This window comes from Muntiacus reevesi, chromosome 6 (assembly GCF_963930625.1).
Source record: "Muntiacus reevesi chromosome 6, mMunRee1.1, whole genome shotgun sequence".
In the NCBI taxonomy this organism is placed as follows: Eukaryota; Metazoa; Chordata; class Mammalia; order Artiodactyla; family Cervidae; genus Muntiacus; species Muntiacus reevesi.
Genome location: NC_089254.1, coordinates 54,809,712 through 54,835,600, shown reverse-complemented (window position 1 = coordinate 54,835,600; position 25,889 = coordinate 54,809,712). Strand labels below are relative to the sequence as shown.

The 25,889-nt window shown below is 39.5% G+C and overlaps 1 protein-coding gene across 2 annotated transcripts in view; it reads right to left on the bottom strand.

The window, feature by feature from the left end:
* Positions 1-426: 426 nt before the first annotated feature.
* The window catches only part of IMMP2L (inner mitochondrial membrane peptidase subunit 2), a 924,620-nt gene continuing 899,157 nt past the window's right edge, over positions 427-25,889 (bottom strand). Inside the window, exons 7-8 of one of the 2 annotated variants that reach the window (XR_010663655.1) lie at positions 6,430-6,648; positions 427-5,093 (exon numbers count right to left, since the gene is read on the bottom strand). Coding sequence is in view for 1 of the 2 variants with exons in the window: in XM_065938918.1 (XP_065794990.1) it covers positions 6,511-6,648 (138 nt within the window). In the remaining variant the exon portion in view is untranslated. Of the gene's footprint in view, positions 5,094-6,394; positions 6,649-25,889 lie in introns of those variants that run through there. The other variant, XM_065938918.1, reaches the window with a different exon arrangement.

Here is a 25,889-nt window from a genome sequence, read left to right as displayed (position 1 = left end):
TCTGTAAGATAATTTGGAAGCACCCAAATGATCTTTTTGACCAACCCAGTAGTTGATGTCAAGGAAGATGGTGGCTTAAGTTTTTACTTTCTCAAGATTGCTTTTGGATATTCAGTGTTTTTGTGGTTCTATGTAAATTTTAGGATTGGTATATTTCTGTGAGAAAGGCCATTGAAATTTGGTAGGAGAAATGTTCTAATTTCAATCTACATATAAGTGTCCAGTTTTGCCAGCACTGCTTATTGACGAGATTGTCTTTTCTCTATTGCATATTCTTGCCTCCTTTGTCATAGATCAATTGACCATAAGGGTATAGATTTATTTCTGGGATTTCTATTCTGTGTCTCTTCTTGTGCCAGTACCATACTGTTTTGATGACTGTAGTTTTGAGTATAATGTGAAGTCAGGAATTGTGAAAGCTCCAGCTTTGTTCTTTTTTCTCAAGATTGCTTTGGCAATTCAGGATCTTTTGTGATTTAACATTTTGGCAGTATTTGTTCTAGTTCTGTGAAAAATGCCATTCATGCATCTTTCATAGGGATTGCAGTAAATCTATATATTGCTGTGGATATATAGACATTTTATTTATATAATATAAACAATCTCAGTATTGTTGTTCAGTTGCTAAATCATGTCTGACTCTTTGCGACCCCATGGACTGCAGTCTGCCAGGCTTCCTTGTCCTTCATTATCTTCTGGAGTTTGCTCAGATTCATGTCCATTGAGTCATGATGCTATCTAACCATCTCATCCTCTGCTGCCCTCTTCTGCTTTTGCCTTCAATCTTTCCCAGCATCAGGGTCTTTTCCAATGAGTTGGCTCTTTGCATCAGGTGGTCAAAGTATTGGAGCTTCATCTTCAGCGTCAGTCCTTCCAATGGACATTCAGGGTTGATTTCCTTTAGGATTGCCTGGTTTCATCTCCTTGTAATCCATGGGACTCTCATGAGTCTTCTCTAGCACCACAATTCAAAAGTATCAATTCTTTTTTAATCTTGGGCATCCTTTAATTATTGTGGCTAATAGTTATTTTTCTTAGCATTGTCTTTTAACCTTCATACTAGCTTTATAAGTGATTCATCTACCACCTTTATATTAGATTACTCTGAATTTTACTATATATTTAACTTCACTCATGAGATTTATACTTTCATGTTTTCCTGTTACTAATTAGTACCATTTCATTTTAGATTAAAGAAGTCTCTTTAACTTTTCTTGTGAAGTTGGTTTAGTGTTGATGAACTCCTTTACTTTTTGCTTGTCTAGAAAACTCTTTCCCTTTCCTTCAACAACTTTGCCAGGTAGAATATTATTGGTTGGAAGTTTTTGTTTGTTTTCTTTCAGGATTTCAAGTATACTGTGTCACATCCTTCTGACCTACATAGTTTCTGTTGAAAAACCTGCTAACAATCTTACAGGATCTCCCTTGTATAACATGTTGTTTATCTCTTGCTGCTTTGATTTTCTTCTCGTCTTTACTTTTGACGGTTTAATTATAACATGTTTTGGTCTCTTTAGGTTCATCTTTTTTGGAACTTCTAGGTTTCCTGCATCTGGATGTCTGTTTCCTTCCTCGGGTTTGGAAATTTTTCAGCCATTGTTCAAATAAGTCATCTATAGGACCCATATAATGTAAACATTGGTCTGCTTGATGTTGTTCCATAATCCGTTTCAACTATCTTCACACTTTTTCATTCTTCATTCTTTTTGTTGCTCTGATTGTGTGAGTTCCACTGCTCTGCTTCCAATTTCATTGACCCTTTCATCTGTTTCATCTATCTATTCTGCTACTGAATCCCTCTAGTGTAGTTTTCAGTTCAGTTATTGTATTTAGCTCTGTGACTTCTCTTTGCTTTATTTTCTTATATTTTCTGTCTCTTTGTTGAAGTTCTGTGGTCATTTATCCTTCGCCCATGTTTGGGGACCATCTTTATTACCACTATTTTGAAAACTTTTTAAGGTAAATTATTTATCTGTTTCATTATCGACTTTTTCTCAGGTTTTATTTTGTTCTTTCATTTGGAATATATTCCTATTTCTTCATTTTCCTTGACTCTCCATGCTGGTTTCTATGCACTCAATAAAACAACCATGTCTACTAGTCTTAAAGGAGTAGCCATGTGAAGGAGATAAACCTTATTGTTCTGCTCTGCCTTAGTGCTGGTTATTTCTCAATCCTTTATGATTGTCCCTGTAGTCTGTCTTATATTTAGTGGCTCTTGTTAGCTGAGGATGTGCCAAGACCTGTCAGTGGAGGGGAGGATCTCAGTCGGCACCTAGATTCAAGTGGTTTGGAAGCTAGACCTTCATGCAGCAGCTTTTAAAGTATGTAAATGCATATAGTCCTGTGGGATCACAAGTGTAAATCTTACTGTCCTCCAGAGTCATGCAATCTAGAGGGGTCTCTTGTGTGGCAGTCACAAAGATCAGAGTGTCATACAAGCTTTCTTCTGGAAGATGTTGGCAACCTGGAATGAGGCAGAGGGGGAGCACAAATAAGGCATCCACCCACCTCTATCCTGGTGTCCTTATCTCAGAAGGCCCCTAGATGTGTGCCAAAGCAGACCCCTGCCCTCAGACCAAAGTCCCAGGTCAAGCAAACGGCCACTTTCCCAGAAACAGTGGTCATCTATTTTAGGCACCTGTCTGTGCCTTGCCCGGGGGTGACAATCAGCCAAGAAGTGACTCTCCAAATGTTAGTTCTGTGGGACACATGAATGCTAGCAGGGCTGGCCATCAGAGTCATGGGATCAAAGGGTGTCCCAACAGTGGCAGTCACAAAAAACAAGGGCACCAGACACGTGTAAGGTTCTTCTCTGGGAGATACTGGTGCTCTGGAATGTAACAGACGGAGAGTGCCATGATAGTGCCTGCCCTCTGAGGTCTCTGGAAGGATTACCTCTTAGACATGTTTAGTTAGAAGCCTGTCCCTTGGATCATAGTTCTGAATATAAGCTAATAGGCCTCTTTCACAGAAAGACTGGGCTCCTGGGTCTATGACTTCTTGCTGTGCCCTGGGAGTGGTGGATAGTTAATAACTCTTTCTTCTTAATATTTAGAGTGATTGATGGACTCATGAAAGTACATACTAGGTAACACAGTTATAATCTCTGCCAAGAGTTGCATCTTTGAGGAGGTAGCTTATGAGCTGAGTTGTCAACAAGCATCACATATTAACTCTGTTGGTTATATGCTAGATGTTTTGAGAATACAAAAGTAAATAGAAAGTGCATTTGTCTCCTGTCTTAAGATTTACAATCTCGAATTAATAGTTGGACTAGGAAAACACAGTCAGTCAATAAGGTAATAAGGCTGACATACAGTTTGCTGAACTATTAAAATACCAAATTCTTCCACAGCAGGATAAAGTGATAAGTGAAAGTGAAGTTGCTCCATTGTATATGACTCTCTGCAACCCCATGGACTGTGGCCTACCAGGCTCCTCTGTCCATGGAATCTTTCAGCAAGAGTACTGGAGTGGTTTGCCATTTCCTTCTTCAGGGGATCTTCCCAACCCAGGAATTGAACCCAGGTCTCCCGCATTGCAGGCAGACACTTTACCATCTGAGCTACCAGGGAAGCCATAGCAGGATAAGTAGCAGCTAATCCAGGTACCCCTTTATTTGTTCTCTGTCTCACTTCATTATCTCCCCCAATCCTATCTTCCATAGTCCCTGGACTTTCCTATATTCTAGCAACTAAAGGGTTAATACTTTTATGCACTCAATATTTTACAAATAATCCTAGGGGATGCACTTTACCAAGGGAAAAAAGTTACAAGCCTTGAAATAGCAATGAGAATTTGGTAATTTGCAGTTAAAGGCCAGAGTGTGAAGCTTATGTTGGGGAAGAGAGGGAAATGGAAAAGAAGAACTCATAAGGATAATATAGATTCATCAAGAGATATTAAGCAGGTCTTTTTTTTTTAATGATAATGTTGACCAATCTTAGTGTATAAGTATTCACTGATGTGCGTTGAACTAGCTATTATGATGCTAATGAATTATTAGTAGTAACATATGCTCTCAATATGCATATGTTTTTTTGTGGTTGCTCTTTCTGTGTCTGCTAGCTAATAATGAATTTGCGTCCACATTTGCAAGATGATCAATTCTTGTTTGGCATCTTATCTGCTGATGAAACAGAAGGAAACGAGGCCAGGCATGCAGAGGAGATTGATCTAGAGATGCAGTTTCCACAAGCACAAACCTCGAACCAATGGGAGGAAAAAAAAAAAAAAGGCTTCATAAATGCAGGCTTGCATACAGAGAATCTACCTTCTTAGCTATACGATGATAAAATCTGTCAGTATTGCCCCCCCTGTTTAGTAGGTGATTTCAGAACTATAGACAGGAGCACTGAAAAATCACTAGGAGGGGAAAAAAAAAACAATCAGACTTGGTTGAAGTGATTTTTCCATTTCACTCAGAACATTTTACCAAATAGTGGCCAAATACTGAAAGATAGGTTTACTCATCAGTGTGAATAGGCATGAGATTACTAAGAGATTTTGGATTAAAAGAGGGCCAGGAAGAAAGATTTGGTTGTGTAAAAATACTGAGAGACCTGGTTCCCCAACATTTTAATTCTTTATTTCCAAAAAGAAAGAATATATTCCTTATTAATGGACTATTACTGGTTTAATGATAAACACCCAAAACAGTACCTGAACAAATCAATGTTTTATTTTTGCATCATAGTTTGCCGTTCTTCCTAACTGGCAGTCACTGCATTGTAGATACTGTCAATTATAATGTTATTCCTATCACTATGTGTATAATGTGTCTTCATGCTCCGTCTTAAGAGTAAAGGAATAGTTATCTACTTTCATCAAATATTAGTTTTCACATTCTTCCAGCAGAAAGCTCCCAAATCAAAATCTAACAATGAATAGAACATGTATGCATAAAAATCCAAACTGTTTCCCCCTTGAGACATTTGGGAATAAAATTTTCATATTTCCAAAAGTCTGCATTTTGGGGACATTAAACACGGTATTACAATTTAACATAAAATCAGGTGTCATTTAACACTGTTTAATATTTTAAAACTCTAATAATACAGATCTTCTTAATGACACAGAAATATTTCTTTTTTTTTTTTTTTTTTTTTTTTTTTTTAATATTATTTTATTAGTTGGAGGCCAATCACTTTACAACATTTCAGTGGGTTTTGTCATACATTGACATGAATCAGCCATATAGTTACATGCATTCCCCATCCCGATCCCCCCTCCCCCCTCCCTCCCCACCCGACTCCCCAGGGTCCTCCCAGTGCACCAGGCCCGAGCACCTGACTCATGCATCCCACCCGGGCCGGTGGTCCGTTTCACCATAGACAATATACATGCTGTTCTTTCAAAACATCCCACCCTCACGTTCTCCCCCAGAGTTCAAAAGTCTGTTCTGTATTTCTGTGTCTCTTTTTCTGTTTTGCATATAGGGTTATCGCCACCATCTATCTAAATTCCGTATATATGTGTTAGTATACTGTAATGTTCTTTATCTTTCTGGCTTACTTCACTCTGTATAATGGGCTCCAGTTTCATCCATCTCATTAGAACTGATTCAAATGAATTCTTTTTAACGGCTGAGTAATATTCCATGGTGTATATGTACCACAGCTTCCTTATCCATTCATCTGCTGATGGGCATCTAGGTTGCTTCCATGTCCTGGCTATTATAAACAGTGCTGCGATGAACATTGGGGTGCACGTGTCTCTTTCAGATCTGGATTCCTCAGTGTGTATGCCCAGAAGTGGTATTGCTGGGTCATATGGCAGTTCTATTTCCAGTTTTTTAAGAAATCTCCACACTGTTTTCTAACACCATACACAAAAATAAACTCAAAATGGATTAAAGATCTAAATGTAAGACCAGAAACTATAAAACTCCTAGAGGAGAACATAGGCAAAACACTCTCCGACATAAATCACAGCAAGATCTTCTATGACCCACCTCCCAGAATATTGGAAATAAAAGCAAAAATAAACAAATGGGACTTAATGAAAATTAAAAGCTTTTGCACAACAAAGGAAACTATAAGTAAGGTGAAAAGACAGCCCTCAGATTGGGAGAAAATAATAACAAATGAGGAAACAGACAAAGGATTAATCTCAAAAATATACAAGCAACTCCTGAAGCTCAATTCCAGAAAAATAAACGACCCAATCAAAAAATGGGCCAAAGAACTAAACAGACATTTCTCCAAAGAAGACATACAGATGGCTAACAAACACATGAAAAGATGCTCAACATCACTCATCATCAGAGAAATGCAAATCAAAACCACAATGAGGTACCATTACACGCCAGTCAGGATGGCTGCTATCCAAAAGTCTACAAGCAATAAATGCTGGAGAGGGTGTGGAGAAAAAGGAACCCTCTTACACTGTTGGTGGGAATGCAAACTAGTACAGAAATATTTCTTTCAAGAAGCTTTGCCCTTTTCAGTGCTGTTCTTCAGCCCACTTCGGGGACTGGTGGCCGCGGTGCCTCCCCGTGGCAGCAGCTTAGGGGGATCCTTGCAGGCAGTCCTCTTCACTCTGAACCGGCGAGCGCTCTGGAGGAAGAACAGACTCTAATTTCTGCCAGCGCTCTGGAGGCCAGAGGATATGTGTAGCGTGGGCATGCAGGAGTCCTAGGGAAACCTGAACTCACGAGAGACACAAAGAAAGCGAGAAAGATATTCTTTTATATAGGCTCATCATTAACATTTTGAAAGCAGAATTTGATCCAGGTCTGATAGTCCATGGAAAGATGATGATTAAGAGAATAAACACTTACTGGGATTTTTCTAGGTTCTTTATATATGTAAATACCTTTAATAAACATTTTGAGGTAGGTACTGATATTATCCCCTTTTTTGCATAAGAGAATACTGGAGTAGGCTGCCATTTCCTTAAGTCACATAGCTACCAAGCCATGGAGGCTGGCTTTAGGGCTTAACAGTCCTGCTTCAGAGGCTGCAAACCCCAGTGAGTATGAATCTGGTTTATATTCTCAGAGTTTCTGCCAGAGCTCCCAGTATCTCAGAAAGGCATTTGAGGGGCGGGGAGTGGGGGGGGGGGGTGGGGAAGCAGAGATACCTTTAAAAAAAATCCATATTTTGTTTAAAAAAGAAATACTGTCCCACCTACTGGAGGAGTAGCAGGAGTTAGGTGTGAGACTGGGTAAGGTGCTTCCACAGAGAACATGGACCAGTGTGAACTCAGTGCTCACGGAGAAGGTGGGAAACAAGGGGAAAATCCAGCATGTGGTCCTCAACTGATGATGGTTTGGCTCAGGATTTTTTGACTTTATGATGGTATGAAAGTGAGATGTGTTCAGCAGAAACAATACTTCCAATTTTTATTTTTTCCCAGGCTAGCAATATACAATATGATACTGATACTCTCTTGTAATGCTGGGCAATGGCTTTGGGCCAAACAATCACAAGGGTAAACAACCGATACACTTACAATCATTCTGTTTTTCACTTTCAGTACAGTATTCAATACCTTGCATAAGATATTCAGTACTTTATTACAACATAGGCTTTTTGTTAGGTAACTTTTCCCACTGTAGACTAACGTTTAATGTTCTGAGCACATTTGAGATAGGTTAGATGAATTAAGTGCAGTCTTTTTACCTAAAATGTTTTTAACCTTCAATGGCTTCTCAGGGCATAACCCCATCATAAGTGGAGGAAAATCTGTGAAGATCACTGCAGATGGTAAAAGGATGTACCAGGCTGGAAGAGGAGCTAAGCGAAGGGACCTTTCCCTAGAGGTTGTAAGACTGAGTCCTGAGAAGGAGGAGGTCCTTAAAGATGTATCAGGGACATGAACTTCAGTGCGCAGAAGACTGTGAGAAACCTGGTGAAAATGTAGAGCTAGGCCCTGTGCTCAGAGATTACCCTTCACAGGTCTGAGGGAGGGAGTGGAAATCTGTATCCTTTGTTGGTGCTATCAAAAATCAAAGCCAAAGTGTTAGTTGCTCAGTCACATCCAACTCTTTGTAATCCCATGGACTGTAGCCCAGCAGGCCACTCTGTCCATGGGATTTCCTAGGCAAGAATCCTGGAGTGGGTTGCCATGCCCTTCTCCATGGGATCTTCCTGACCCAGGGATCAAAGCCAGGTCTCCTGCATTGCAGGCAGATTCTTTACCACCTGAACCACCAGGGAAGCCACCAAGTATTGGAGGATAATTGCTTTACAATTTTGTGTTAGTTTCTGCTATGCAAGGAAGTGAATCAGCTATATGTATGTTTATATCTCCTCCTCTTGGCCCCCCTCCCACATTCCCCATCTACAATGGAATATTACTCAGCCATAGAAAGGAACAACACTGGGTCATTTGTTGAAGAGATATGGATGAACCTAGAGTCTGTCATACAGAGTAAAGTCAGAAAGAGGAAAACAATTATCATATATTAATGCATGTATGTGGAATCTAGAAAAATGGTACAGATGAACCTATTTTCAGGGCAGGGATGAGATGCAAATATAGAGAATGGACATTTGGACACAGGGAAGGTGAGGGTGGATGGAATTAGGAGATTAGGATTGACATATATACACCACCACGTGTAAAACAGCTAGTGGGAATCCGCTATCAAGTAATATTTCAAGGGATGTAGAAAATTATAAAACACACTCATATTGAGTATCATGACTAAACCAGGTAACTATGTGTCCATTTTATTTTCAAATGTTTTTCCTATCAATTGGAGCTCCACAGAGATTGACATACAACATTGCTTTCATTAAAGTTCTATTTATATGCATTTGAAGAATCATATTGCCCAGAAATTTAGATGTGAAAGTCAAGGAAGACACTTCCAAAGGGATAACCACAAACATTAAGAAAAAAGAAAACATTCACAACAACTTGAAATATAAACAAAATCAGCCCAAAGGGAAATAAGAAGCCCATGGGCCCAATAAAGGAATTTTTCTTGAAGTTGCTACTTTAAAAATCAAACCTACAGAAAATTAGAAAATTTTGTGTAAAAAACAGTTCTAGTCACCAAAACTTATCAGTTATTTACATTTTGCTGCCTTCCTTCCCCACTCATTATGTCTGTATATGTATTTCTACACACACTTTTCCCTGAATCACTTGAAGTTGTCACCATGCTGAATTTATCCCCAAATTCTTCAACATAGACATCTTAAGAAGACTCTTTCCTACAGGAACACTTTATATGCAAGGTATTTGATACTGATATAAAATTATTCAATATACAGCCCATATACAATTTTAACTGTCCAAATAATGTCTTTTAAAGCTCTTCTATTTTTAAAATTCTTAATTGAGGATCACAAATTGAATCACGATTGTCCCTGTGATGCTTCAGTTTACATTTGGGTTAATCTTGAGGTCCTACATCTGTAATTGCCCAATTTTCCCCCTCCTGATTAGAGTCAAATGAAGTGTTCTTGGCAAGAATATCATATAACTGGTATTGTACCCATCCCATTTTATCACATCAGGAGACACAAAATATTAGTTCATCCCATTGATGTCATGTGAAGTTTGATCATTTGATTAAGGTGATGTTGATTAGGTTTCTCTATTGTAAATCAGTCTTTTTTTTTTTTTTTTTGTAACTAAAAAGTAACTGAGGGGATGATATTTTGAAACATGTAAATACCCTGTATGTTAATAACATATCTCACTGCTCTATGAAGGAAAATGGTTTCTAACGCATCTAAAATAATTTTAACAGCCGCTGATTGGGCTGCCTGCAACAATTACTACATGGAGGATTATAAAAGAGTGGTTTTCCAATTTTTTTATTTCTTTCACATTTACTAGTTTCCATTCTTCCTTTAAAAAGTGCTGTCCCTGCCAGTCTCAAATGCTTATATTTTAACATAAGAGACTCCTTTTTAAATTCAAAATCTTACTATTTTGGGGGGCTCCCCAGGTGTCTCAGCAGTCAAGAATCTGCCTGCCAATGCAGGAGATGCAGGTTCAATCCCTGAGTCAGGAAGCTCTCCTGGAGAAGGAAATAGCAACCCACTCTATTATTCTTGCCTGGGAAATCCCATGGACAGAGGAGCCTGGTGGACTGCAGTCCATGGAGTTGCAAAGAGCTGGACACGACTTAGCGACTAAACAACAATAATCCTTCCTATTTTATCATATCAGGAGGCACAAATATCGGTTCACCTCATTATTGTTTGATCATTTAAGGTGATATTGATCAGGTTTCTCTATTGTAAATTAATAATCTTCCTTTTGTAATTAATAATAATATAATCTCACTGCTCTCCAAAGGAAGAGGATTTAGAAACCATTTAAAATTTAACATCCATTACCTGCCTGAAACAATTATTACATTCATGATTACAGAAAAGTGGCTTTCCAAATTTATTATTTCGTTTATATTTATTTGTTTCCATTTTCTCTTAAAAAGTTCTGTCCCTCCCAACCTCAAATGCCTATATTTTAACATAAAAGACTCCTTTTAAAATTCAAAATCTTACTATGTTTTGGTTTGTTTGATACTCAAATATTCTACATTGGGCCAGTGAAAGTTGTTAATTTTTGGACATGTCTCCATGAATCTTTAAGCACATCCTAACGTTTTGGTCCCACTGGGTATTGTTGGCTTTCAGTTCAGTTCAGTCACTCAATCGTGTCTGACTCTTTGCGACCCCATGAACCGCAGCATGGCAGGCCTCCCTGTCCATCACCAACTCCCAGAGTTTACCCAGACTCATGTCCCTTGAGTCAGTGATGCTATCTAGCCATCTCATCCTCTGTCATCCCCTTCTCCTCCTGCCTTCAATCTTTCCCAACATCAGGGTCTTTTCAAATGAGTCAGCTCTTTCCATCAGGTGGTCAAATGTTGGAGTTTGATGTTGGAGTTTCAGCTTCAACATCAGTCCTTCCAATGAACACCCAGGACTGATCTCCTTTAGGATGTACCCCTTGGATGTCCTTGCAGTCCAAGGGACTCTCAAGAGCCTTCTCCAACACCACAGTTCAAAAGTATCAATTCTTCAGCATTCAGCTTTCTTTATAGTCCAACTCTCACATCCATACATGACTACTGGAAAAACCATAGCCTTGAATAGACGGACCTTTGTTGACAAAGTAATGTCTTTGCTTTTTAATATGCTGTCTAGGTTGGTCATAATTTTCCTTCCAAGCAGTAAGCGTCTTTTAATTTCATGGCTGCAATCACCATCTGCAGTGATTTTGGGGCCCAAAAAAATAAAGTCAGTCACTGTTTCCACTGTTTCCCCATCTGTTTGCCATGAAGTGATGGAACTGGATGCCATGATCTTAGTTTTCTGAATGTTGAGCTTTAAGCCAACTTTTTCACTCGCCTCTTTTACTTTCATCAAGAGGCTCTTTAGCTCTTCTTCACTTTCTACCATAAGGGTGTCACCTGCATATCTGAGGTTACTGATATTTCTCCCAGAAATCTTGATTCCAGCTTGTGCTTCTTCCAGCCCAGCGTTTCTCATGATGTACTCTGCATGTAAGTTAAATAAGCAGGGTGACAATATACAGCCTTTCCCTATTTGGAACCAGTCTGTTGTTCCATGTCCAGTTCTAACTGTTGCTTCCTGACCTGCATACAGGTTTCTCAAGAGTCAGGTCAGTTGGTCTGGTATTCCCATGTCTTTCAGAATTTTCCACAGTTTATTGTGATCCACACAGTCAAAGGCTTTGGCATAGTCAATAAAGCAAAAATAGATGTTTTTCTGGAACTCTCTTGCTTTTTTTATTGTACTTTAGTTTTTAAAACTCTATTTTATTGTTTATATATTATTTATTTGACTGTGCTTGATCTTGATTGCAATGTGTGGGCTTCAGTAATTGCAGCATGTGGGCTTAGTTGCTCCAGGACATGTGGTATCTTAGTTCCCTGACCAGGGATTGAACCCATGTCTCCTGCATTGCAAGGCAGATTCTTAACCACTGGGCATCAGGGAAGTCCCCTCTTGTACTTTAAACCTGTTCCATCTGAAATTAGACATCTCTTTAAGGAGGCTTTGATTTTTCTTACCAATGAATGCTGTTTAGAAACCAAGGTAGTAGATGTGCTGCTTGCTTCTGGTGGTGTCAATCTATGCCATTTCAGGGGATGGACATAAAAAGCCCCATACCACAGGCATCCTTCTCACTTTCCTGCATTTCAAATTTCTGTCTCCCTTATTCTATAGTGAATGCTGTCTCCTCATAACAACATTTACACTACCCTATACAAAAAGGTAATTTTGAGTTCACTATAACTAATACCAACAACAAATTTATTCAGTAAAATTCTAGATTTCTTTGCAATTATTTCAGTCTTTAAAATAATTCCAGTATGTTGGCAAAGTCCTGTGTTCAAAAAAGCTTGCTTGAATCTAGTCTGTTTCCTTCCCAATACAGTTATGTTTCCTTTTGACATATGGTTAAGCCCATTTGCTTCTATTTGTATTCAATTTTAGAGTTCGCTTTTGTTATCCTTTTTGATTCAGTTTTATTTTTGAATAAACATTTAAATGGTTCATAAGGTATGGCAAGCAGAATAATGCCCCCACACACACCTGCAAAGACGTGCACATACCAGTCCCCCAGACATGGTGAATATGGAATATCTCAGGACAAAATGGGAATTAAGGTTACTAAGCAGTTGATCTGAGGATAAGAAGACTATTCTATATGAGCCCATGGACACATGTAATCACAAAGATCTTAAATGTAGACCAGCTAGGTAGAAGGGTCAGATTCAGAGAGAGATTTGAAGATGCAGATGTAGAACAGGGCCATGAGCCAAGGAATTCAGGTAGACTTTGCAAGCTGGCAAGGAAACAAATTATCCCCTAGAGCTTCCAGAATGAAGCCAGCCCTGCTGACACTTGAATTTTAGCCAAGTGAGACCCATTTTGGACTTCTGACCTCCAGAACTGTAAAATTACACACTCATGTTGTCGTAAGCCACTAAACTTGTGATCTATTACAGCGGCAACAGGAAAAGAATAAACTAACAAAAATGCACACAGAGAAATTCCAGTATCTGCTATCTTACCTCTCTAGTAGGATAACTATATTCATTAATTTCTGGTTTATCCTTCTTTTCCAGTAAAGAAAACCAAATACATATATTTATCAGTTTTTATCTATCTGGGTATATCTGTATCTATATATTTTAGGTGTATTTATTATGTCTATATATATATTATGTATATATATTTATATACACACACACACATACATTATTTCCCTATCTCTCATACTGAAGGTAGCTACTATTATGCATATTCCCTTTTGATGGTACTTTTATTCTTAACAGCACATCCTGGAAACCACTTCCTATCATTTCATAGAAATGGAGCCTGTAGTTTTTACCAAAGCTCTACCCCACACCCAGGCAATCCTGATTAACCCCACGAGAAATCTAGATCTGGGTTTTCCACTTGACTTCACACCAAGAAAAGGTAAACCTAACCAACTCTAAAGACTTTTAAGTATATTTGGAACATCCTAAGTAACCATTCTAACCAAATTAACTGCAGAAACCTAGCTCTGAATGGTCTGCCACTCTGCTGCTCTCATCTATTTTTGTTCTTGTCTGGGCTCAGTTAAGTTAGAGAACAGCTGGTCTCCATCCCCTCCACAGCAACCCTTTTTAGATTTGATAGCTGCAGTTCGGTTGTTCCTCGAGCCTCTATTTGCTTTTCTAACTTGTTTAACTTTTTTCCTAAGGTTTGATCTGCCAGTCTTTTAACTTGACTGAACTCTTGCCAACATATTTGCCTGATTTCCTCGTTTTGGAGCTCAGTTTTAACATAGTGATTCAGTTTTTTTTTAATCATTCATTTTACCAAAACCTATTATAATTTTATTCCATTTATTAAAGATACTACTCTCACTTCCTGAAAAAAATGATTCATCTTCATAATTATAAATAATGGTGAAAATTCCCACAGATGGATAATGTCAGTATCATTTTAAAACATGGTATGTGAATGCAGAATATAAGTGTTTTTTAAAGACTGTGATTAATATAGAAAGTACCTAGTCACTCTCTTAGCTATCTTGTCATATGATCTTTTTTATTGGTATGTACATAGACATGCCAAGAACACAGTGGATTTAAAAGGGCATAAAAATCCAGAAATATATTAAACTTCTAAAAATTGTAAGTTCTTTTCAGGTACAGCTTTGGTGTCCACACATACTGTGGTCCTACAGAGAAACAACAAATAAGATGTGTGTATATATTGAAACAGAATTAAGAAATTAGCTCACACAGTTATGGAGGTTGGTGAATCCAAAATCTGATGCAGAAGACCAGTAGGCTAGGGACTCAGGAAAGAGTTGAAGTTTAAGTTCAAAGGTAATCTGCTGGTAAATTCTTTCCCGGTTGAGGGAATGTCAACCCTTGTTCTCTTCAGGCCTTCAACTGACTGATCTCCAACATGTGAGTATGACTTATCCAACCTGCTTTCAAAGTCCACCATCTAAATGTAAATCACATCCAAAACGGCTCTCATAGACACATCCAGAATGACGTTTGACCAAACTTGGGCCCAGCCAAGTTGACACACGAAATGAACCATTACACCTGACAAGTACAGTCAGCCCTGACAGGCATCTCCTCTGTGCTCACTCAGGTCACACACAGCGCTGACTGCACTCAGGGCAGAGTCCTGAGCGAATAAACATACCAACTCATTTAATTCTCTCAATCACCCTGATGCAGGTACTGCACCTGTCTCTACTTCATAGTTGAGGACACCTAGGTTCAACCACACAGATTTTGGAGCTGAAGCCCTAATACGTGCCCTCCGGCTCTGAGAACTCTACAACAGGATTACAATATAATTTATCATACAAATGAGAGACTTCTGACAGTCAGTGGGGGCACTTTTTAAAATTAAGTCAGGATAAAAATTTGTTCAGGACCTTCCTGGACAAATCAAGATATGGTCACCCTAATCACACTTCTTGATATTGCTGAGTCCCACATACTTTCCTGTAATAAGTAGATTTATCAAAAAGAAATGCACATTATGCACTGAATTGCATTCCCCCAAATTCATATACTGAAGCTCTAACCCCAAACACCTCAGAATGTGACTGTATTTGGAGATAGGGCCTTGGTCCTAACCCCATCTGATGGTATGCTTGTAAGAAAAGGAGATTAAGACACACAAAGAGATAACAGAGCTGCATGTGGACAAAGGAAAGACCATGTGGGGACCTAGCAGAAGGACAGCCACTTGCATGCTAATGAGAGGGGCCTTGGAAGCAGCCAGACTCACCAACACCATGATCTTGGACTTCTAGGCTCCAGAACTATGAGAAAATTTGTTGCTTAAGCCCTGCAGTATGTGATATTTTGTTATGGCAGCCCTACCAAACCAATACAGACATAAATAAAAGAAACATTCCTGGAAGTCAGTTCCTGAGATATCCTAATATTCACCCAAAATAGGGGAACAAAAGAGGATGAGAAAAAGGGGGGGGGGGAATCTGTTATTAAGGAGAGAGAGAGAGAGAGAGAGTTTATGCATACACAATTTTTTTCAATAGCTTAAATACTCTGACCAACCAACCTAATATTTTATTGGTACCCGATACTCCTGTCTCTTTGCTCTTTTGTGACCCTGTGTAGATGTGTCTCCTCCAATAGATTCACAATATTCTTAGGCTAGAGGAATTCAGTTTTACAGTAAACTTTAAAGCAGAGCACTAAAACTATATTAAATAAAACATTATAAACCCTTAGCAGATTATTGTATTTTTAGTATCTACTGAATGAGAAAATAGGTCCATTTACATGCATTAAGGAGCCTTTACAAAACTCAGTTGCCTAAGATGGGGAATCAAGGATCTAGAATAACAAACAAGTTTGACTGTGTACCCCACCAGCAAAAATACTTGTATTCACATATTTTAAATTATCCATATAATATGTAAATATAAAATTATATCAAAATAATCTATACATATATTAGTGTTAATACTCTATAAAAGCAAATGTTAGGTAAAACTCAAATTCTTATCTTTCAGATCCAAAGTTCTACTTTATTTTGCATCCAGGGGATCATTATAAACACCCGCTGTCTAGTCCTGCTCCTTCTTTAGCAACCCCTTCTCTGGGAAACACGGATTACTGGTTGGAAAGTGATCAGTGTTATCAGTCATTTGGTTTGTTTGGTCCACAAGATGCCAAGAAACCACATGGACTAAAATTACAGTGAATTGACTGTCTTTGATTGACTTGGCTCCACTGAGAAGTTATTTTGGCATCTGATAGACACAGCCTTCATGGGCCCCGCTTCTGATTCAAGTGCCAGGGGCACAGGTGTGTTACTCTGGTTCCTTTCACCCCTTTCCACAGGACTACAGTTTACAGAACACTCTTCCAGCTTTTGGCTTGAGGACACCCTCCCTTGAAGTAAGAGCTTGCAGGAACAAGCTGTGAGTGTGGTGATAAAATAATAAAAATAAAATCAATTACTTTGTACTGGTCATTGGTGACCAAGGACAAACATAAGCACATAAGTCTAGAGATAGGGCAGAAAGAAAGTGAAAGTGAAAGTCGCTCAGTTGTGTCCGGATTCTTTGCAACCCCATGAACTATACAGTTCATGGAACTCTCCAGGCCAGAATAATGCAGTGGGTAGCCTATCACTTCCTCAGTGGATCTTTCCGACCCAGGAATGCAAGCGGGATCTCCTGCACTGCAGGCGGATTCTTTACCAGTTGAGCTGCCCTAGCAGGTAGGGCAGAGGGGAAACACAGAGAAGAAACTAAGAAAGAAAGAAAGATGACTGGTCGTGCAACTCCTTTTAAAAAAGATGTTCAGAACTAGAACCAGGGTCAGGAGAGAAACGAGAAATGAGATGAAGCACAGAACTCCCAGGGTTATTTGACAAAAAGGTTTTCTGAAAAGAGCAGTGTTTTGTACAAGATTAGGAACTACTTGTCAGCAACAAATATTTGTTGAATGAGTGAATGTTCTTTAAGGAGGAAGGTTTCAATCTGGAAATGCTACATTTTCTGATCTGGGCATCAAGGAAATTCCCTAATTTAAGAGAAACATCCACAGTTTTCTGGAAAACAATATTATTTAGGCATGAGAGCTTCACAGATGATGTGTCACAGTGGACTGACCATCAACTAGTGCTACCAGATGACTGTGATACCGTTCTTCATACAGTTCTTCAGTGCAGTCTCAAATCATTTTTAAAAGGGACAGTATGGAATTGAAAAACATATTTATGTAATGCATAGATTTTAACTTTGTATGTTTGCTGCAGATTAAGAATTTTTAAAATATATTACACAGGCAAAGAAAATTGGCTTGGCTTGCCTCTGGTGACCCCCATTTACCTCCAAAACAAATGAACAAGATTAGTAAGGAGAGAAACTTATAATGCCTGGTCTTCATTCTCCTGGGATAAGTACCATTGATGTTTTGAGTAAAAGACCAGAATCCTGGCTGTTTGTCCTCTTCCACACATGAAAGTTTTCCTGAATACAGCATCCGCTCCAGTCTGCTCACAGTGGCAGCCAGGGAACACTACTCAGCGGTACCCTGACAGAGCGCTCCGGCTGTCTGTGGACTGGAGCACCACAAGAGAGGATGTTGTCTCCATAACTACTGCTAAGACCAGGGATGGGACGGCACGTGGAGAGCAGGCCACTGGGAACATGGGACTGCATCGGCGCCTGCTCTTTGGTACTGCGGTTCAATCTGATGCTGCAGGTGGGGAGTGCAGGGCAGAGTCCTGTGCACTGGTGGTGAATCCCGAAGGAGCAGGGCATCATACACCAGGTACTCATCCCCTGGAAGGACTCTAGCTAGACGGAGGACAGCAGAGATCATCACAACGCCAGCCCCCAGGAACAGACATCTGACACCTTGGTCACCGCATCTTGGTGTCAGAGTTATGAAGCAAAACACAGCACTGTCAAGCACTGGGTAGAACAGTGTAATACTCACACAGAGAAGAGAACAGAGCAAGATCTCTTCCTTCATGGGTGTCGGTGACACTCGGCTTCACAGAGAAGGATGCCCCGACTGTGCGGGGACTTGCCTTCCTCAGCCTATCTCTGCAGTCACCACTTTCTGGTAATGTCAGTGTTACCAACAACATCAACACTAAAAGCAGCTACTTAAAAAGAACCTACAAGACTGAGAGAAAAAGGTTGAGGAGGGCGAGATAATTCCCTTATCAGGTAGTATAAAAGTGAATTTTCTTGACTATATGAACAAAAAAGCAGATGTATGGTCTAAGTAAATCAAACGATTAGAAAGAAAGACAGTCAAAAATGTATCATGGAAAAAGAAGCAACAACACTGTTTCAAAATATGATGAAAAAATATTTTTTAAAAACTCTAAAGGATAGAAATGCTGCGACCTACTTGATTCTTACACATGGATTAACATATACAGATTTGACATTTCATTAACACTGTCTGATGCAGTAGACAAGGGTCATAAAGAGAAGAGTAGTGACTTGTCATCCAGCTCACATTCCCAAGATGCTTATCAGCACAGCACTGAGCAGATAAAACATAGTCCTCCAAACGAAAACATGCAGGGTGACTGCTTCCACTCTAAGCAAGCGCTGACGGACATCTACTCCAAGACAAACAAATTAATAACTCAGAGCTTTGGCTATTGAGGTGAATGAGAGGCAGGAGGGTCGTATGCCAAAGAATTATGCAGAAGACAAACAAGGAAAATATCAACACTCCTAAGACCTAAGCTGGTAAGCAAAAAAATATATTTAAGAATAAATGAGGGGAGAAGGAAAACTAGAAAAATGGAGAAGAACAGAGGGAAGCAGTTGCTGATAAAGTAGAAGGCACAGGAGTAGCACAATGAGAAAGCTTTATTTGTGGGGCATGAACCACTCCCACTGCCCCCTCCCACAGGGACCCAAGTACAGCACCAGTTATGAGGACACATCACCATCCAGAAAAAAACCCAGCACTGTTCTCTTTTTCCTCCTTGAAATGACAAGAGGAAGGGTCCTTGTGTTGGGGAATAGTTCCCTTAGACGAGAACACTTCTCTTCCTAAAGATGCAATACGGGATGACAATACCTTATCTGCAATTCCAAATCCAACAAGTTCCAAAAATTCACTGTTGCGTAATCTCTAGTAGCAAAAACCAGACATGACCCAAATTGTTAGAAAATTATACCTTTTATTTATCCCCTGCAGTGCGCCTATTCATAATTTTTGCTCCAGAAATATTAATGTGCTGATTACAGACATTACCCCAGACTCTACTGGAGGCGTTACATTACATACGGTAGAGATATCGTCTAGTTGCTGTTTGTACACACTGACACTACCTTCCCAACACCCAAACAATCTGATTTCTGAAGTATCTGCCCTCTGAGGTTTTAGCTCTGGTATTACTGTCTTTAAATATCTGCAAAAATCAATATTTACCAAAGAGGATAAATGTCACCAGAGTTTTGGCTCAGTCCTAGGTGGGATGGGACTCCCATCTAGGATCTCACTATCTGACAAGAAAGAGAGATATTTAAACACAGCATCAAAATACAACCCGATAGAGCAGACATAAGAAGGAGCCTGGCAGCAGAGACTGTGGTCACGCCGTGGGAAGTTTCCTCTGAGCCGAAGCATCTAAGCTGCCTCCCAGGGATGTTGGTGACCTCTCTCCTAAAGGTAGATCTTTACCTAATGACATCTCCTGCCAGATTTTTGTCTAGAGCATCCTCCTAATCCTCCATACCCTCCACTGAGGTGCAGATTTGAGACAATGTGATAGGTTGATACAACCTAATATTTTGCCATTGAAAAGGAAAGCCATGTGCTTTTACAAAAGATTCCAAGTGAGATCCTCTCATCTAAGGGCCTCATTCTAGGACAAGTGTTTTCCTTCATAACCAACAATTTTAACTTTAATCATTTCAAAGCAATTTTCCCTGTTCAAGACTGAGCTTCAATCAGAATGTATTTTCAGGTCACTTCATGGCCTCTTCACAATTCTCTCTAGATAACTATAGAATCATGCATAATCATTCTAGTCCCCCCTAGACTCTTTGAGTAAGTAGTTAGTTCAATTTTTTTGTAACTATTTTATGCAGAAATAGATACAAAACAGGCCTCTAGGGGTATCTCCAGCTAATTTTCATGAATTAATTTCCCAGGATTAATGTTTATGCACCAGTCTCTTCACCACATAATCAAATCACTGGAGTTGAAGTGGTCTAACTCCTTATTTTACAGCTTGATTAAGCAGGTGATGAAATACTTGAATATAATTTGGAGAGTTAGAAACTCACAGTATCCACAATAAACCACAGTGGAGGATGACTTACAATGTCTTGGATGTTGACTGGTGTTCTCTTTGGTAGCTCATGTTTCACAGGCTATTTTTATGTACGAGATAAAACAGTTTGCATAAATACGTGAGGGGAGAGGTGTAAAAGTCTTTACTGTTGTTGACATTATTTTAAACCAGGTTTAGACCACTGGGCAGACAGCACTGAGACAACCTAGAGGGCCATTGGTAGGAGAGGATTTGGGACAAGAAGGTGTCCAACAGCCATTGCCAGCTCTGCTGCCATGATAGATGCAGCCACTCTCGGCCATGGTAAACTCTGTTTAAACCTCTGTCTTTCCTGCCAGATGGTGAGATCCTAGATGGGTCCCATCCCACCTAGGACTGAGCCAAAACTCTGGTGACATTTATCCTCCTGGTAAATATTCATCTTTGCAGATATTTAAAGACAGTAATACCAGATCTAAAACTGTGGGTGGTTTTCTGGCATCCAGCCTCTCTCTAGCTATCTCTCCCTACTTCCATCCCTCTTTTATTCCTTTCTTCCAAAAGAAAATGAGGAGGCTTTCAAAACAATGAACCAGAAACAAGAGAAGGTCCATAAAAATGACAACTCTGAGGGCAAAAATGGTTGCCATGGAGAGCACACTCAGTATGTTTTCTTCTTTGTGGTGACTCTCAGATAGCCAGCTTACACAACCCTCAAAGGATGGGAGGGAGTATCCCAATTTTTTAAGGGAAACTAAGTTTTTGTCTGAGTAAATTTCTACAAGCTCTCACACGTGGGCTCTGCCACAAGATACTTAAAGCCTCAAAATGGACAGCGTGCATGGAAGTAGGTTCCACCCAAAAGACTGTAGAACAATTCAATTTGCTGGCAATTAGTTGAATTCTCCTCTGCAAGAGATTGAGGCAACGTCACCTTGTATGTAATCTAGTTGTTCAGTCTCTAAGTCGTGTCTGACTTTTTGTGACCCTATGACCTGCAGAGTGACCGACTTCCCTGTCCTTCACAATCTCCCAGAATTTGCTCCAACTCATGTCCAATGAGTTGGTCTAACTTATTCCAGTGGTAAGTACTTGGATTACCTGGCAGCACAGATAGATAGAATGCCCTTTAAATGGTCTTGTATAAATATCATTTCTTTCCATTGTGTTGCTGATATAACAAGATCTGTTTTGTGCGGTTTGTGGCTGGAGATAATCCCTGACCGCCAGAATCTTGCTGTGTATCTATGAGTAAGTGATGAGTGGAATTAGTGATCTACTGAACTCTGCCCTTCTCCTCATCCCAGAACAATATCTTAATGGTCAGAGCTATAACTATTGTTCTTAAATTTAAGCTTACCAAAATCTAAAGAATTGGGTTGACAAGGAAAAAATAAAGTACACAGTATGATAAAAGGTAACCGAGAGAATGGTCTAAACCATAGCAAAATGGGCTTTTCTAGGAGAAATATCTGCCAGGTGTTTGAAGTGTTCAAGGTACACATAGTGAAGTAGGATCTTGATGATCAGTGAGACCATTACAGGTGTGGGCATGGTATGCATAGGCAACCACCCATCTGAACCACCTTTGTGTGTCTGTATAAGTCTTAGTGGGAAGCAATGCATCATCCACTGACTACTCCCCAGGTTGGAAGGTCCAGATGTTCCTTCTTTCCACTGCCAGTAGCTAAGGGAAGACACCTGAACAGGGCTCAACCATTCAGATAACCACATCCAGGACTATGAGTGTGGGATGAGTTAAGCAAAGACACAGGAAGAGCAAGAGATTTCTGGCAGAGACAAGAGTGCCAGGAAGTGCCCAGAGATGTCAGTTGCCGAACCTATCATCCTGCTCCTGTGTGTGACGTAAGGGCATCCTATGTTGCTAATTCCCAAGCCTTGTTTTCATCCCATTCATTCAGTGATATCGAATCAATACCCTTCCAATGACATCTTTTCTACCTAAATTAGCCAAGATGAGTTTGTGTTATTTGCAACCAAGCTAGCTGATTGATACACTGCCATAAAGATACGTGTACAAGAATAATGTTTATAAGGATATTAGAAACTAAGTCTAATCCCCAGTCCCTCAGGTGAGGAAATTGAGGCTCAGAAAAGCTGCCCAGCTCAGTTAGAGTTGGGATGCAGCACTGCCTCCTAGTTCAAAGTCGTTTTCACCATCCTTGTCAGTGATGCAAAGTGCAGAGCCCTGGAAATCATAATGTTTGGCATGGGGCCCTGCTTTCTCAACCCGCTTTTACCCCAGGGAAAAGTGAGGCCTTTCATTTTGTGCAGGGAAGGAAAAAACCACCGAACACTGCACATTAACGTTTGTACACATCCGCACCACTCTGTTTGGCACGTTCCAAGTCACCGGGCTGTAAGGAACGCTTGCCGGCAGTGACGGGAAAGGCAGTGCTTACTACAGCCCTGCGGTTATGTCCACGTGCATAAAAGAGCCTGCAAGATGGAGAAATGGGGAAAGACTCTAAAAGATATTCCCACTCAGGAGTTTCCCTGGTGGCTCCGATAAAGAATCTGCTTGCAATGTAGGAGATCTGGGTTCTACCCCTGGGTCGGAAAGATCCCCTGCAGAAGGGAATGGCTACCCACTCCAGTATTCTGGCCTGGAAAATCCCATGGACAGAGGAACCTGGTGGGGTACTGTCCACAGGGTTGCAGAGTCAGACGTGACTGAGTGGCTTAACACTTAACTCCACAGGACTTACAGGTAAACGCCTACTATGTGCAAAGCACAGGACATGGTGTTTTAAAGGTACCAAGATATATAACACATAAATCTAACTTGAGGAGTTTACAACTCAGGGGAAGATGGTTGGCACAAGCTTGATCCACAGGATATGTTTGGCAGAAGTGGAGGTTGCAGGGAATGAAAGTGACCTGGTGAGTAACACAGGCCATTGAAGGATCAAGAGGAGTAACAGGGGTGGCTACCTCTGACCACAATCTGAGGAAAGAAAAGAAAAGAGCGTGGAGAACAAGAGAACAGTCAGGAGATTTTTATGATGGTGCTACCGAGAGATATGACTGTGGGTAAGGGAAATGGAAAGAAAGGAACCTTTTGGGAACGAAATCCACATTCCCTAGCTTGGTGGGCCTGGTTCCCTGCTCCTCAACTTGTGCTCGAATCACGCTCACAGCTCTGCACAGTTGCATAGACTGCTGCTTCTGCCTCCTGAAAGCCTTTGTTTCACCCTTTACCTGGAAAACTCTTCATCCTTCCAGACACAGCTTACATGCTACTTTCTCCTGGAAGGCTTCCAGGTCCTTCCTGGCCCTGTCTCCACGTCCAGACTTACTTATGATAACTAGTGATTACCACTCTGTACAGGGAGGGTATGTTTAGCTCTTGGTGTCTTACGTGGTATGAACTTCCTGGAGCAGGTATTGTCTCATATTCTGTTGATAAACCCATGGCATGAAAGTAGAAAGAAACTCAAAATATGTTGATTGATTAAATAAATGAAACCCGAGAGCGTGTGGATTTAGACTGGTTACAGTTTAGCAACTGGTTAGACCTGGGAGCTGAGAAAAGAACAGGATTTGGAGATGGCTCATTTCTCACCTGCCTAGAAAGATGGTAATGCTATTAACAATAGACAGATCACAGTAGAAGGAGCAGATATAGGAAATAACAGATTCAGTTTTGGATTACCAATCTGAGGATTCTATTGAATATCATGGGAAGACAACCCAAGTGCAACTGAAAATTCTGTGCAAGAGTCTAGGCAAGGGTGGGAAGTAGAACTTAGACACTCAGGACTCACCCAGTTGTACCCTGGGAATTAATGTGCTCACCTAGAGAAGAAGAAAGGACACAGCCCGGGGGGCATTGCATTTCAAAGGTAATGTTTGGAGGTTGTCAGCTACATGTGAGAATCAATACATTTTCTTGAGCAGTAACACATCCACCTCCAGACTAGAGCTTGTGAAACTTTTGCACAAGTAGAGACATATTGTTCTCAGCTTGTAAAAGGGTGAGAATTGAGAAAAAAGCAAAGATTAAGGGAGGAAATACTTGTAAATCACCTTTAAAACTATAGCTACTTTTTGTGTGTGTGTGTGTGACTGAGCCTAGAGAACATGTAAAGATCTAGGGAAAAAAAGACTATTAAAATTCTAAAAATGATATTGACCTGGTATCGCTATACATTTGTATATATGTAATGACTCATATGGACTAAATACATAATATAAAAACAGATCAGTGGATTGATCAAACTATATCCTCTAATGGAAAGAAATGTTTTGTTATTTTTAAACATTTTGTTTTCAGAAGGTAAGTAAAATACTTTCTAAGAATTTTAGCTGAGTTTTAAATGAGTTTCAGACTGTGAACTAGAAATGCTACTTAAATGGCTGTATTATTTATGAGAAATAATACTGTTTATGAGGAATAATTATAAACCTTTTAGTTTAAATACTATGATCTAGTTATTTACTTTTAATCAGGTTCACTCCTATGTGAATAAAAAACAAGAAATATATTGAACAGATTTTTTTCCTACTTTTATTAGTTGTAAAGAATCTTGTTGCCTTCTTGAGAAGACATCTTGCTAGTATAGTTTGAATCAATAAAGAAATAACGATGCTGTGATCATGTGAAAAGCAGACACACAAAGAAAAAGTTAACTATGTGATGTGATGGGTGTGTTAATTATCTTGGTCTTGGTAAACATTCCACAGTATATATGCATATCAAACCATCCCATTGTGCACTATAATTGTATATTTGTCATGTATTACTCAATAAATTTGGGAGGGGGAAACATATTGGCCCATCATCAATTCTAATATTGATATTAAGTCCTTAATATATAGTCTTAATTATTTTGTGCATTAGGGAGAAGTAAATTAATGGAGCCATTTCAGCTTTATATGCTTTGTATTGCTGCTATGATTTTTTGGTTATTTTGAGCTTCTACAAATAATAGTTGTCTGGCTTTCGTACTTTGATTACAGTAGTTAATTCAGAGAAATCTCTCGAGGACTACTCAACATTCAATCAATAAACATGCTAACACAATGCCAGGAGCTGGGATGCTATGGGAGACTGCAATTGCAGTACATTTAATCAGGGTAAGAGTAAACAACATTTAGTCTTTTGATTTTTAATATGCACAGTTAGTATCTAAATAACAGACAATATTTAAAGTTGAAGTTTGTATAATGATAGATAATCCATGTCGAAGATGGTGTAGCAGCAATAAGACAAATACTGGCTGGACTACTAAGAAACAAAAGGAATCCCTAAGAGCTAACAGAAAATTTCTATATTCCAAACTATTTGCTCAGTTAGCATGAATGATTCTAAGTCATATCTCCTTTCTCTATATTGGCTGTGTGTGTGTGTGTGTATGTACCTTGGAAAGGTGGATAATTTCAATAGTGGCCTAAGGAAAATTTAATAAGGGCAAATTTATTTTTCCAGTGCAAAATTACAAATTATCTTTGATCTGGTACTATGCATTATACATGACTTTACTCCACTGACTCAGATAATTGAACGATGTCTAATTTATGAATCCTCTTAATGTTGTACCAAACAATTTTGTTGTTTTATATATATGTTAATGTTGACAGTGCAAAAGGCTGATATGCACTGTTAAA